The sequence below is a fragment of the Leopardus geoffroyi genome, chromosome A1, assembly GCF_018350155.1.
Source record: "Leopardus geoffroyi isolate Oge1 chromosome A1, O.geoffroyi_Oge1_pat1.0, whole genome shotgun sequence".
Taxonomy (NCBI): Eukaryota; Metazoa; Chordata; class Mammalia; order Carnivora; family Felidae; genus Leopardus; species Leopardus geoffroyi.
Window position 1 is genome coordinate 143,243,473 of NC_059326.1, and position 15,578 is coordinate 143,259,050.

Below are 15,578 nucleotides of genomic sequence, written 5' to 3' on the forward strand. Positions count from 1 at the left end.
GAAAAGGAGCTTTAAAAGGTGGTAGTTTAATTTCGAGTGTCCCTTTTATTTCCACTTGAAAAAAAAACCTGCAAGCTTTTCCTCTAATTGCTTCCCAGCAGTTAAATGAGAGCAAAGCATGAAATCCATGACAGGGCTGAAGCTCTTCTGTGAGGACAAGGACGGATGTAACTTCATGAACTTTTTTTAATCTGCAGAAAGAAAGGGAGAAAAGAGCGCGAGAGAAGGAGCGAGAGACAAAGAGGGAGAGAAGGAGAGAGAGGAGAAACAAAAACTAATTTTCCAGGCAGGGAGATACTCATAAAACCGTTTATGTCAAAGTTAGGATTTCACAACATAACACACTAAATGTGAAATCCAGTAGCACCTGTAGGAGTTGAGCAAATGCTGCCATCACTTAAATGCCTTTTAAAAAGTATCTGTAAAAGACTGAAGGAAAAAGAAGATAAAGTACATTCTCCAGAGAACAACAAATGTATTTCAAAATAAAAACTGTATTTTTGTTTTTCCTTTTTTTCAGTTGTTTTTTGTACAAGAATTCATAATTATCATATAGTAACTTATACACAATGGGATCGATCTCTGCTCTCCTTTTCTGTGTCACTTCAAGTCCATGTTCAGGCTACAGTCCCCAGCATCATTTTCTGATAAATATATTACCACAGTTTGATCTAAATATAGATACATCATATAATACTTGTCTCTGGGAAAAATCAAATTTTAATATGCAAACTTTTATTTCTATAATACAGAAATGGAGAAAACTACAGTAGGCACACAACCTAATTATGACTTGTAGATGACGATTTCTAGATACTCTCCTACTGTAAATGAATACTGAAAACAGTCTTACTAAGAAGATTTTATTTATATGTGCACTTGTGTCCACCTTATCCCATATACTGTACACGTCTAAAGACAATCTGGGAATTTAAAGGTGCAGCCCTCAAGTTGTTAAATCCCTAAAAAAAGAAAAAAAAATTAGGCCTTATTGGACAAGGAAAAAACTCACAAAATTTCCAATTTTAAATTTCTTATCAGTAGGAAAATATTAAAAATAATTTTCTGTATATACATATGGGTATATGTATATATTGAATTACACACATGTCTCACATATCAGTACAATTCAAGTGGAGACATTTTGGTGAGTTATTTTCCCATTAAATGACAACTATGTCAAAATTTAAAAATATCTTATTACATCATTAAAATAATTCACTTACCATTTCAATAGCTTATACTGTTTTTTTTTTTTAATTTTTAACTCTTCATAACTAAATTCCCTGATCCCTAGTGTTAAATCCCCTATTTAAATTAAAATCTGGTGCTCTTTATTACTCAGAAACTGATGGATAAAATCACATCTACTTCAAAATTCCATCAATCAAATAATTTTATTACCTGATTTATCAGAGAAATATCTCAGCTCTGAGCTTGTGTACCTAAATTATCCTCCCTATAATAAACAGGTGAGGAAAATATCCTAAAATAGATGGAGGTAACTTACATGATGTTATAGCACATATAATACATGATGATTAAGTGTCTGATATAAACTGTTCAGAGACACCTGAAAACTCACTTTAGAAACTAACTTTAGAAACAAACCATTTATTTTTCACTCTAATATAAATTAATATGTATGTATTTACATACATACACATACATATATAAAACAAAATTGTCTAGTGTTGCGTTGCTGCTTGTGAGTGAAAAAATGGTTACAAATCGATTAATTAGCTTAATTTTGTACTTAACAATTCAATTGTTTTGGGGTACAAACAAAGTCAGTGCATTCGTAGACTCCACAGAGTCAGATACTCAAGCATACACTTTAAAAAAGAACCCTCCTCAACATCACAGGCATTGTACAGCAAAGATATATGGACTCTGATGCATTCCTAACTCCATAAGCAGACTAGACAGCACTTGGCTCACTTTTAAAATAGCTTCTTCAAAGAAATATAGAAAGAAATGCATGTTTGCTAAAAGTCTTTTAAAATTACATCAAAACAACATTAAAACTTGTTCATTGAGAAGAGCCTGTTGAATTCTTGTTTTGAAATGCCTAGTTAACAGTTCAGAATATTGCCTTGTGAGGTTTGACTAGAGATGTGGTTGATGTGAAGACCCAGACAGAGTACACGGCTCCAACCCCCACAGTCCTCTGATTGGCTGTTTGATGGAAATGGATCCCCTTTAAAATTGCTATACACCTTAAAATGATCTATAATAAACAGTTCCCCAGTAACCATTATTATTTGTAAATTGAAATGCATTGATCATTCAGAAAAGATTTCTTGCAAAATATATAAATAAATGTAACTGCATATTCTGTAAATATACTTAACATTGCTAGACCAGACCGTCAATGACGGGCTGCTGTATTTCAGTACTGTGTGTCAAATTTATTAGAAATTTAAAAAGAAAAATTTCTGAGGGACTCAGCTGCCTTCGTTAGTTGGCTTTAAAATGTGTAATAAAATGGGAGACAATATCTTCTCATAAATACATGGAATCAATGTGGAAAAGTAAACTATACAGCAGACAAGATTAAAGAACACCAGAGTGTACCAGAGTGGTCACCGAGTGAAATATCTTCCAGTATAAAAAAAGGGAAGAACTCTATACACCCAGTTCTAGTTAAGTATGTTTCAATTAAAGATACAGCTCTCTCTCACTCCTGGCAAGAATTAATTGGTAATGGCACTGCTTCTTAGCAGTGCAAAAATATCCTGAGAAATTATTCAGATTACAACAGAAGACAGGGCTTTCATCACTAAGTTTTTGCACAAAACACAGCTTTAGATATCATAAGTAAATTAATTTAAGAAGCAGATAACCTTCACTGTGTTGAACACAAAAAGGGGATGTGACCCAGACATTGTTAATTCTCCCATTGGCTAATATCAGAAAAAAAAGATTGCATTAAGTGTCTATTTATAACTTTCTAGTTAACTATGGCCAATAATATACATGGAGGTAATTTGTAGTTCAAGTTTTCATCTCTTTTTTTTTCCCCAACTAGCTACAAGCTGAATTCTAAAATTTACACTGAAATATACAATTCCAATTTTCAAAAGATCATCCTCCTGGAGGAGGAATGATATTCAATTTTTTTGTGCGATCTTGATGCAGAGCCCAAACAGTCCTATGAAGAGAGACAGTGTATTTTTTAATCAATTGGCACTGAAATTTAACTTTTCTTAGCTGCATTCTAGTAGCTTGGCCAAGTTATCTCGTAACTCTGTTAGTTCAAATATTTTTCCATCAAGAATTTCTAAGAGTGTCTTCAGGTTATTGCGAAAAGCTTCTTGTTCATTCTGACTTTTCTCCAGACGTTGCTCTAAGTCAGACAGCTGTCCCTCCAGGTCTTTGTTCCGAATTTCTACTTCCTTTAGAAACAAAAGTGTGATATATATACACAGGTCAGTTCATGACTTAGAAAGCAATATAACTTTTGTTATTACTAATATTCTGGTAGTTAATGCACGTGGACGAGTAGGAGGATGAGTTTCTGAATCTCAAGGTAGTACCATTTAAAGAGATTTTTAGAATTTTGCCATCTGAGAAATCCATGCGTTTTATGGACAGGCTTGTTCATGAATCCATCCATCCACCCGACAAAAACTTGCTGATTGCTTACTTTGTGCTAGGCAACCCCTCAGGCACTTCAAATACTTAGATAGGATTAAAGACCCATTTTGTGGATTAGCTACATCTCATGTCAATTTCTGCCTGCCTATTCTTCCTATTGCACAATTGCGAGCACACTCAGGTGAAAGCAAACAGAGAAAAAGACAAATTTTTTTCTCCTCATTGGCAATTCCTGAGAAAGATTGTGGGAAGACGACAACTTTCTAAAATGTGGTGTTAGGAACCTCTGAGCATGTTCATTATTCTTTGTTTTGCCTATCAAATGGATCGAGGTGGCAGAGCAAACAGCTCAAGGGCTAAAAACTATAGTCAAGACATGTAATAAGTATACATATGAGAGAATTAGAAAGCTGACATTCCAATATACTGCAAATCATGGAAAGAAGAGAAAACGACAAAAGGGAACTAAAGGTACATGACAAATTTTTTTTTAAAAAACAGAATGAAGTCCAGCATACTTAAAAATTAGAAGTTATTACTGCTCTAAAAATGTTCCTAAGCATAACAAATATAGTAAGTGACTCTAAAAAATAAAAGGATATAGTGAGCTAGAGACTTCAATTTGGTTAAAAATTCTAATTGAGAAAAACGGCAGAAAACAGACTATTACACTTTAAATAAGCTATTTAGATAAGCAATTCATAGAAAGTTATATGTTCTTTCTGGAAAGCTCTTTTTTTTTTTTTTTTTTTTAAAGTAGGTTCCACACCCAGCATGGTGTCCAACACAGGACTTCAATTCACAACCCAGAGATCAAGAGTTGGAAAGCTTAACTGACTAAGCCACCTAGGCACCCCAGGAAACCTCACTTTTTAAATTTTTCAAATGTTATTTATTTTTGAGAAAGAGAACACAAGCAGGGGAAAGACAGAGAGAGAGAGAGAGAGAGAGAGAGAGAGAGAGAGAGAGAGAGAGAGGAGGGAGAGAAAGACACAGAATCCAAAGCAGGCTCCAGTCTGTGAGCTGTCAGCACAGAGCAGGGCTTGAATCCATGGACTGTGAGATCATGACCTGAGCCAAAGTCGAACACTTAACCAAGTGAGCCACCCAGGCAACGCTTAAATTTTTTTAAAGTTTATTTATTTTTGAGAGACAGAGACAGAGCATAAGCAGGAGAGGGATAGAGAGAGAGGGAGATACAGAATCTGAAGCAAGCTCCAGGCTCTGAGCTGTCAGCACAGAGCCCAACACAGGGCTCGATTCCACAAACTATGGGATCACTACCTGAGCTGAAGTCTGACGCTTAACCAACTGAGCCACCCAGGCGCCCCCAGGAAAGCTCACTTTTACATCTGAGAGGAATTAAGTGATTGATACAAATTATATTTACATATATAAATTATATGGAACAAAGACAAGATTTTGGTGCTAATAATACAATATGAATCAGCCCGAGAAAACATTATGTTTCAAGTGTTAATGCATCATTTAAGTGTAAATCTCTAAAAAAATTACAGCAAGTCTAAAGGGTGGTAGAACACTTTTTTTTTAATTTTTGAAAGAATCCAGTAAATGTTAAATGAAAAAAACAATACCAAGCAGCAGAGTGCAAATAGACAAAAATTGGTATGCATGAGGACAAGCACTGGAAATTACTGTACATAATAGGAAATGGTTGCAGTTGTTAGGATTATGGGTATTTTTACTTTTTATATTTACTTCTCTTACAATACCTGTAAAAATTCAACTTTTGAGAAAAATAACTGGGAATTTGGCTTGAATACACAGAAGAAAGTAATCCTGATCTAGGATTCTGAACATAAATGTTCACTTGCTCTGACAGAAATAACTAAGAGAAAGGCCTAAGCAAGAGTCACAGAGGAGCTGCAAGAGCCTGAGAAAATATAATAAAGTAATACAGCAGCTCAAATGAGTTATAAATGAAGAATTTAAGAAATCCCAATCTAATATTAAAGCATTTACTGATGAGCGGCACCTGGGTGGCTCAGTTGGTTAAGCATCCGACTTTGGCTCAGGTCATGATCTCACGGTTTGTGGTTGGAGCCCGACGTTGGGCTCTGTGCCGACAGCTCAGAGCCTGAGTCTGCTTCAGATTCTGTGTCTCCTGTCTCTCTGCCCCTCCCCTGCTCATGCTCTGTCTCTCTCTCAAAAATAAACAAACATTAAAAAAAAGTTAAAAAAAAAAAAAAAGCATTTACTGTTAGATATTTCCCAGTATGTTTCTAATCTTTTTCCTTTGAATAATCCACAAAGAGAAGATAAGTAAACTGAGAGCAGGATCTGAAACCAATAAAATACTTATAAATTCATAGGCACATTCATGGAGGCTCCAAACTATGAGGGAGAAAAAAGAGCCTGGGATCAAATGTAAAAATTCCACTCATGATTGCACAGTATGCTCTCTTGCTTGCTTAAACAATAAGCTTAAGAGTAGAATGTTTCCAACTATAAAAATAGACCAAATGTCATTTACTAGAAAACACCCACTTCACCAGGCACCACCCATAATGCCCTCTAAAGCCTTCCTTAAAATGAAAGCCTTCTTTGTTCTCCTTGCCAATCAATGAAACATCCAAACATTTTCAATGGAAGCATGCAAAACACCAAATTTCCTCAGCTATTAAAATTGCATTGTTCTCTCTAGACAGAGTTTCATACTCTCAACAATTTCTCTGATTGGAGGAATTTTAGTAGGCAGGTAACAAAAGGGATCCAATACAGTGCTGACAGTGCCGGTCTATTCTGAAGCAGAGAATATAATCCTAGAGCAAGAATGGCCAACGCTGTGCACATGGGCCAACACAAGGCAACTGGAGCCCTGGTTTGTGGGCACTTCCCAGTAGTTCACCTTATGTCCATGTTTTCCAAGCCTCTTCTTGCCGTTTATTCTCACTCCTAACTTATTCTTCTACTTATAACCACTTGTGTGCTACTAATTTCCTCTTCTCCTTCCCTGACAGGTAACCATGTGCCAGGGGCATCCAGACCTGGTTCAGTCCTGATAAAGCAATGGAGGCCCTTCGAATGTTTTAAAGGGCAATAATTCAAAGTATAAAGGGGTGTCTGGGTGGCTCAGATGGTTAAGCATCCGGTCCTTGATTTCAGGTCAGGTTATGATCTCATGGTTGGTGAGTTCGAACCCCATGTTGGGTTCGGTGCTGACAGTGCTTGAGGTTCTCTCTCTCCCTCTTTCTCTCTCCCTTAGCAATAAATAAATATTAAAAAAAAAAAGTATAAAATCTTAATGGGTAGAAGGTCACTCTCTGTGTTAGATATAGAGCCTAAACACTAGAGTGATTAAAACATTTTTTTTACAGAGGCTCCTGGGTGACACAGTCGGTTAGGCATCTGACTTGCATCTCAGGTCATGATCTCACTGCTCATGGGTTCAAGCCCCACGCTGGGCTCTGTGCTGACAGCTCAGAGCCTGGAGCCTGCTCCAGATTATGTGTCTCCCTCTCTCTCTCTGCCCCTCCCCTGCTCACACTCTTTCTCTCCCTCTCTCTCAAAAATAAATAAACATTAAAAAAATTTATACAATTATTACCATCATAAATGGGACCAGATCAGGTTCACTTTCTAACAGTTTAAATCCTGCATTTTTAATCTAAATAAAAGTTACAGGAAAATTGTCTTGGATATCTGATTCACATCTTAAGCTGATATAAGTAAGATATACTGCCCTATTAGATCATCAACCTTCATATGTAACAAGACATATATAAATCATCAAAACAAGAACTAGTATTTCAACAGAAAAAAAGGGGCAACAGACACACACACACACACAAATTTTGAAGAAGAGCTATTTAACAATTATTTACTAAGCATCTTCTATGTACTAGAAATAGAGATAAAGCAGAGAATAAACAAAGATGGTTCTTGTTTGAATGCAGCATGCAATCTAGATTAGGATACTCTCAACAAAAAGCAAACAAAACAGACTTCCGGGAAGCTGAGGTAATGGTGACTGCATACACTGAAATCTCCTAACCATCCTCCCTAACTAAATAAATCAATGACAAGAATAAAACCACACAAACTTCACAACTTCAAAGTTACTAGAAGAAATAGAACAATACAAACTTCAATTTCCAGCAAAGACATTTCCCAAGCTTTCTCTCTTACCTGTCTCCCAAAAAGTGAGTGGTTTTTAACTAAGAATTTGTAAACTACCCAAAACTGCCACTCAGTCCACCAAATACAAAGATGTGACATATCTTCATCTACGGAAACTATAGTAAGATGAAAACAGAAAATGAAACTCTAGACACTTCACTGAATGAAAATACAAGTCCCCACAAAAAACCAACTATGAAGCGCAAGAAAACAGAAGACTCCACTCGAAATTAAATATCATCAAACAGGGCACCTGGCTGGCTCAGTCAGAAGAGCATGGGACTCTTGGGCACAAAGGTAGCTCAGTCAGTTAAGTGTCCAACTCTTGATTTCGGCTCAGGTCATGATCTCATGCTTTGTAAGTTTGAGGCCTAAGTTGGGCTCTGCGCCAACAGCGTTGAGCCTCTTTGGGATTGTCTCTCCCTCTCTCTGCCTCTTCCTGGCTTGTGCTTGTTCTCTCCCTCTCTCTCTCTCTCTCAAAATAAGTAAATAAACTTGAAAAAAATATTTTTTTTTAAAAAGGGAAAGAGTATGGGATTCTTGATCTTAGGGTCATGAGTTTGAGCTTCATGTTGGATGTAGACATTACACCCAAAATAAACTTTAAATACTGTCAAGCATTCAAAATAGAGCCTGAGTCAGATATTAAACACGAAAAACAGAAATGGGCCAAAAAAACAAAAAAAAAATTTGGAGTGATTAAAGCTTGATAGAAACAGAAGAAAAAGGCAAAATCACATCAGAAATAAATACTGAATTATAAAATAAAAAATATATTTGCAAAAAAAATACAGTTTATTCAATTATTATTTTTCAACACTCAAGGGAATGTGGGGTGGCTGGGTGGCTCAAGTCAGTTAAGTGTCCGACTTCAGCTCAGGTCATGATCTCACAGTTCATGAGCTCAAGCTCCAAGATTGGGATTTCCACTGTCAGCTTGGAGCCTGGAGCCTGCTTCATATCCTCTCTCTCCCTCTCTCTCTGTCTGTCCCCTGCCCGTATTCTCTCTCTCTCTCTCTCTCTCTCTCTCTCTCTCAATTAAATAAACATTTATATAAAAAAAATCAGAGAGAAAGTGGTTGAAACAGAAGACAAAAAAATCCAATCCAGTTACGTATCACTGGAGCTCCTGAAGAAGAAAACACCCCAATAAGACAAAGTTAATATTTAAAACTTTTACACAAGAAAACTTCCTGGAAATAAAGGCAGACCTGAATCTACGAATTAAAAGGGCCCACCAAGTACCTGAGAAAACTGACCCTCAACAATCAATTCTCAGAATTATCTTAGTAAAACTATTAGATTTTAAATATAAAGGAAAAATCCTCAGGGCATACAAACAGAATGGGTTCTAAACTTCCAAGGCCAGGCATCTAGACTGGAATAGATTTTTCAAAAGAGACATAAAAACAAGGTAATAATGGAGCAGCATTTTCAAGAAACTCAAAGAAAGAAAATTACAAACCAAGGATTTTAGATCTACCTGTCACCCAAGTACTAAGTCTTTTAAAAAAAACAGCTTAAAACCATAAGCTCTTCGGGAACCATCCACTAAAGATAAGCTTCATCCAACCAACAGATTATTGTGGAAACTTCAAAGAAAGGACCATGTACTATATGTAATATATATCAAAGAATAAAACAAGGATGGATGATGGTTAAAAAATAATATAAAAATGTTAGTAGGGGTGCCTGGGTGGCCCAGTTGGTTGGGTGTCCAACTCATGATTTAGGCTCAAGCCACGATCTTTCTTTTATTTATTTTTTTAAAGTTTATTTATTTATTTGGGGGGAGGGGAGGGGCAGAGAGAATCCCAAGCAGGCTCTACACAAAGCCCAATGTGGGGTTCAAACTCATTAACTATGAGATCATGACCTGAGCTGAAATCAAGAGTTGGACACTTAACCAACAGAATTTATCCTGCCCCTTTATTTTTTGTAATGTTTATTTATTCTGAGAGAGAGAGAGAGAGAGAGAGAGAGAGAGAGAGAGAGAGAAAGTGTGCACAACTGAGCATACAAGTGAGTGGTGGGCGGTGGGATGGGTGCGCAGAGAGAGGAGGGAGAGAATCCCAAGCAGGCTCTGCACTTTCAGAGCAGAGCCTGATGCAGGGCTTGAACTCAAAAACTGTGAGATCTTGATCTGAGCTGAAATCAAGAGTCAGACACTCACCTGAGAGAACCACACAGGCATCCCTTTATTTTTTGTAATGCTTATTTATTTATTCTGAGAGAGAGACAGAGAAAGCAAGCAAGCAAGCATGAGCTGGGGATAGGTACAGAGTGAGGAGGGAGAGAATCCCCAATCCCTGAAGTGGGGCTTGAACTCACAAACTGTGAGATCATGACCTGAGCCAAAATCAAGAGTCAGAATGCTTAACTAACTGAGTCACCCAGGCACCCCTGAAGCACCTTCTTTTAAACACCTCTTGCATACAAGGTAAATAAAACCAAAATTACAGAATTTCAGGAATAATGATAATGAAAATACTAAATACCAGAATCTATGGAATACACTTTAGAGCAACAGAGGAAAATCTATAGCCTTAAACATGTATAAATAAAAGTGAAAGAATAAAAATAAAGGAATTAAATTCTCTTCTTAAAATGCTAGAAAAAGAATAAAAAGTCAACCAAAATAAAGCATGAAGCAGGAATAGTAAAGATAAAAGGAAAAATTCATAAGGTAGAGGACAGAAAGACAGTGACACTGATGAACCAAGCCAAATATTTTTAAAATAATTTAACAAAATAAGGGTGCCTGGTTAGCTCAGTCAGTTAAGCATCTGACTTCAGCTCAGGTCATGATCTCACAGTTTGTGAGTTCAAGCCCCGCACTGGGCTCTGTGCTGACAGCTCAGAGCCTGGAGCCTGCTTTAGATTCTGTGTCTCCTCTTTCTGACCCTTTCTTACTCGCACTTTATCTCTCTCTCTCTCTCTCTCAAAAATAAACATTAAAAAACATTTTTTTTTTAGGGATGCCTGGGTGGCTCAGTTGGTTAAGCATCTGACTTCGGCTCAGGTCATGATCTCACAGTTTGTGAATTCGAGCCCCACGTCAGGCTCTGTGATGACAGCTTGGAGTCTGGAGCCTGCTTCAGATTCTGTGTCTCTCTCTCTTTCTGCCGTTCCCCTGCTCATACTCTGTCTGTCTCTCTCAAAAGCAAATAAACGCTAAAAAAAATTTTTTTTTTAATTTAACGAAATGGACATACCATTGCTTAACTTTACTTAATCAAGAAGAAAAGGATAATGAACAACTATATAAAATAGGAGTTCTTGCTGAATATATGAAAGCTAGATGCAAAACTTAAACAGTCCAATAGCTACAGAAGACAGAATAATCCAGGAACTACACAAAAAATGCACCAGGCCCCGATGGTGTCAAAGGAGAGTTTTATTAAATGCTCAAAGATCAGATAGTTGCAATATGACATCCATGACGCCATAGCACAGAAAATGAAGAAAGTGTATGAAGTATAACAGAAGTATAACTTTAAAAAAATTTTCTTTAAAATTTTTTTAATGTTTTATTTATTTTTGAGAGGGGGAGAGACAGAGTGCAAGCTGGGGAGGGATAGAGAGAGAGAGGGCGACACAGAATCCGAAGCAGGTTCCAGGCTCCGAGCTGTCCTCACAGAGCCTGACGCGGGGCTCAAACTCACGAACTGTGAGATTATGACCTGAGCCGAAGTCAGGACGCTCAACCGACTGAGCCACCCAGGCATCCCCCCCAAAAAATTGTTTTTTAAAGGGCACCTGGGTGGCTCAGTCGGTTGAGCATCTGAACATGGGATTGTGACCTGAGCTGAAATCAAGAATCAGATGCTCAACCGAGCCACCCAGGCACTCCTGAAGTATAACTTTATATGAAGTATAACCTTGATACCTAAATCTTATAAATACAGCTTCCCCACAAAGGAAGAAAATTACAGACCAATATTACAAATGAGTATCATGTAAAAATTATAAATAATAAAAGATGAAAATCTAAAACCACATTAACAGAATAATATATCATAGATAACGATACTTATTCTAGTAATGCAAGGGTGGTTTGGTATTAGAAAATCTATTAATAAAACAAAACATATTAATAGATCTAGGGAGGGAATTATGGCTATCTCCAAAGATACTTAAAAAAAGCCATTAACAGGGGCGCCTGGGTGGCTCAGTCGGTTGAGCGTCCGACTTCGCTCAGGTCACGATCTCACGGTCCGTGAGTTCGAGCCCCGCATCAGGCTCTGTGCTGACAGCTCAGAGCCTGGAGCCTGCTTCATATTCTGTGTCTCCCTCTCTCTCTGGCCCTCCCCCCATTCATGCTCTGTCTCTCTCTGTCTCAAAAATAAATAAATGTTAAAAAAAAAAAATTTAAACAAAAAAAAAAAAGCCATTAACAAAATTTTTGGTAAAAACACCCAACAAAACAGGAAAGACAGTCTCATAATATGATAAAATACATTTTAGTGTTAAATCCAGCATTTTAATTAATGGAAAAATAATAGAGGCATTTTCACTAAGATAAGGGACAAAATAAGTCCTTAACTCCACTACTGTTTAACACTATACCATTGTTTTGTTTTTAATGGTTATTTATTTTGAGAGAGAGAGCACATGTGCAAGCATGTGAGTGGGGAAGGGGCAGAGAGAATCGTAACCAGGCTCTGTGCTGACAGCACAGACGTGGGGCTCAATCTCATGACCCTGAGATCATGACCCCAGTCCATATCAAGAGTTGGACACTCAATCGACTGAATCTCAGAGGTGTCCCTTTACTACTGTTTTTAAGGTGTAATTCGACAAGAAAAATCAACAGAGGCATAAGAATTGGAGAAATAAATAAAATTACCTCTGTTTGCAAATTATGTGTCACCGTACCAAAAAAATCTTACTGAAGCAGTGCAATAAATGACAAAACAGCCTCAAGTAATAAAATAGTCAGGTAGCAGCATATAAAATAAGCATACAGAATTCAACATATACACACAATAATCAAATACAATGATAGAAAAAATCCCATTTGAAACAAAAAAAGACAAAATATGGATAAACAAGAAATATGCACAAACACACAAAAACCTTAAAACACTCCTAAATAAAATTTAAGCAATCCCAATAAAAGTTTTTTATAGAGCTACATTTTTAGTTGACACAAAAACTGGCATTGAAGTTAATACTGAAGTTCATATGATAAAATAAATATGTAAGAATATTTAGAAAAGCAATGAAGAAGAAACGCTGTGAAGATTAACTGGCCTTCCCAGACATTAAAGCTTCTACAATTAATGCAGTGTGGTACTGACACATGAATAGAGTGACCAATGGGGTGGAACAGGAAGTCCAGCAATAGATCAAAATACACATAGAAATCAAGTATCTCCAATCTCTGGAAAAAAGAATGATGTTTTAAATAAATGGTAATGAGATAACTGGACAGGCATTTAGAAAAAGATGGAATTGGATACTCATCTCATACCATACACAAAAAAATAAACCCCAAGTACTCGAAGATCTAAAGGTAAAAAATGAAACCTTGTAAGTACTAGAGGGAAATATGGATAAATTCCTATATCATCTCAGTTTAGAAGAGTTAACTAACTCTATTATTCACAAGCCACAAGCAAGTAAAGAAAGGAATCAATCTGACTACTACATAAAGCAACACTATCTTGGAAAAAGTAAAAAAAACAACAAACTGGGAGAAAATATTTGTAACATGTAATCAGATATATAAAGAACTCCTGAATACAAAGAACTCTTGAAAAAGGATCAAAAATCCTATCGAGAAAAGGCAAAAGACATGAACACTCAATCCACACATGTACAAAAAGATACTGAAAAGATCGTTAAGCTTATGAAAGAAGTTCATGTGACTCATAATAATACGAGATACACAAGAGACACCATTTTTCACCTATCACACAATTAAGAAGTATGACAACACATTTTGTTGGTGAGGCTATGGAGACACATGCACTCATGCTGGTGGTATGAGTGAGCACTGCCACAACTCATTATGGAGGAAAACTGGACAATATTTAACAAAACTACTTATGTGTTTATCTTCTCACTAAGAAATCTTGCTTCTAAGAATCTTTCCTGTGGGTGGCTCAGTCAGCAGACCATGAGATTCTTTTTTGTTTTTTTAGTGTTTACTTATTTTTGAGAGAGAGAGAGAGAGGGAGACAGAGAGAGAGAGTGTGTGTGCACGTGGGGGAGGGGCAGAGAGAGAGAGAGAGAGAGAGACAGACAGGATCCAAAGCAGGCTCCAGGCTCTGAGCTGTCAGCACAGAGCCTGATGTGGGACTCAAACTCACAAACCACAGGATCATGACCTGAGCTGAAGTTGGACACTTAACTGACTGAGCCACTCAGGTGCCCAACCATGAGACTCTTGATCTTGGAGTCATAATGAGCTCAAGCCCCATGTTGAGTGTACAGATTACTTAAAAAAAAAAAAAAACCTACCCTGAATATACACCTCCAATGATAACAAAATACCTATGCACAATATTACTTGTAGTATTGTTGCAGAACACTGGAAATAGCCTAAATACCCATACAAAGGAGTGGCTAAATAAACTATCAACACATAGAAATGAAGTACTATACAACTGTAACAAACATGAACAACATCTGTATGAATTAACAGAGTGATCTCTACAATATGTTTCAGGTTAAAGAAGCAAAGTGCAAAAGAATAATCTAGTGGATGTAATCATTTAAAAAAGGGGAGGAGAGGGTAAACAAATAGATCTCTTCATTTGTGTAAAAAGAAACAGAGAAAGGATCAACCAGAAACTAATGTGACTGGTTACCGACGGGTGGCAGATGGATATGGGGGGTGGGAAGTACGGGACAGAAACTAGGGTAGTCTGGACTGAAGGGGCTCATACTTCTCTAAAGACATCTTTCTGAATAGTTCTGATTTTTGGAACCACACTAATGTTTCATATACTCATTAAATGCATACTATAAAATGAAGAAGAATAGGAAATAAAATACATTTAAAATGGAATATGACACAAATAAATATAAATGTGTTTCAAATGAAGAACCCAGCCAATTGCAGAGGAGTGGAAGAACTCACCCAATAAACTTTGGATACAGGCTAAGGACAAAAAGAATTATACTGATCTCTAGTTGGTAAGGGTTTGTTTGTATTTTCTTGCAGTGGTTTTATTCAGTAATTCAACAACTATTTTCTGTGCTTTCTGAGATTAAAAAAGTAAGTAAATATACTGTGGGTAATAAGAATCAGGTTTCTCAGTATTTTTTAAAATTAATTTATTTATTTTGAGAGACAGAGAGAGAGTGTGAGCAGGGGAGGGACAGAAAGAAAGGGAGAGAGAGAGAATCCCAAGCAGGCTCCACAACGTCAACGTGGAGTCCGACACGGGGCTCGAACTTAAGAACTGTGGGATCATGACCTAAGCCAAAATCAAGAGCCAGGTGCTTAACTGAGTGAGCCACCCAGGTGCCTCCAGGTTTCTTGGTGTTGGGTAAACAAGTTACAGATATGAATAAGGAAAAGGCTAAAATGAACTTCATAGTATTCACTACAGTGGGAGGTATGGGTAAGAATTCAGTTTAAAAGACATATATACGTACCTGAAATGGACATAATGTGGTATGTGTGTACTTCTAGCTCTGTTTATTAAGATGGAAAAGAAACAATGCCAACTTAATAACAAGAAGCTTATCTAGTACTCAGGTTTTGGCTTCTAAATATCAATCTTTGCTAAAAGAAATTTCTCCTTGAAGAAATAGCTAATTCCAAGGCTAAAGTTGAAAAAATACAAGATGAGCCTGGATTATGTTGTACTAAAACATAAAGA

At 36.8% G+C, this 15,578-nt stretch overlaps 1 protein-coding gene across 2 annotated transcripts in view; it reads right to left on the minus strand.

Annotated features, from left to right (window-relative positions):
* Positions 1-295: 295 nt before the first annotated feature.
* The window catches only part of HOMER1 (homer scaffold protein 1), a 143,689-nt gene continuing 128,406 nt past the window's right edge, over positions 296-15,578 (minus strand). For both annotated transcript variants that reach the window (XM_045496653.1, XM_045496645.1), the window contains one exon: positions 296-3,398. In XM_045496653.1, the coding sequence (XP_045352609.1) occupies positions 3,210-3,398 (189 nt within the window). In that variant the 3' untranslated portion in view covers positions 296-3,209. The remainder of the gene's footprint in view (positions 3,399-15,578) is intronic.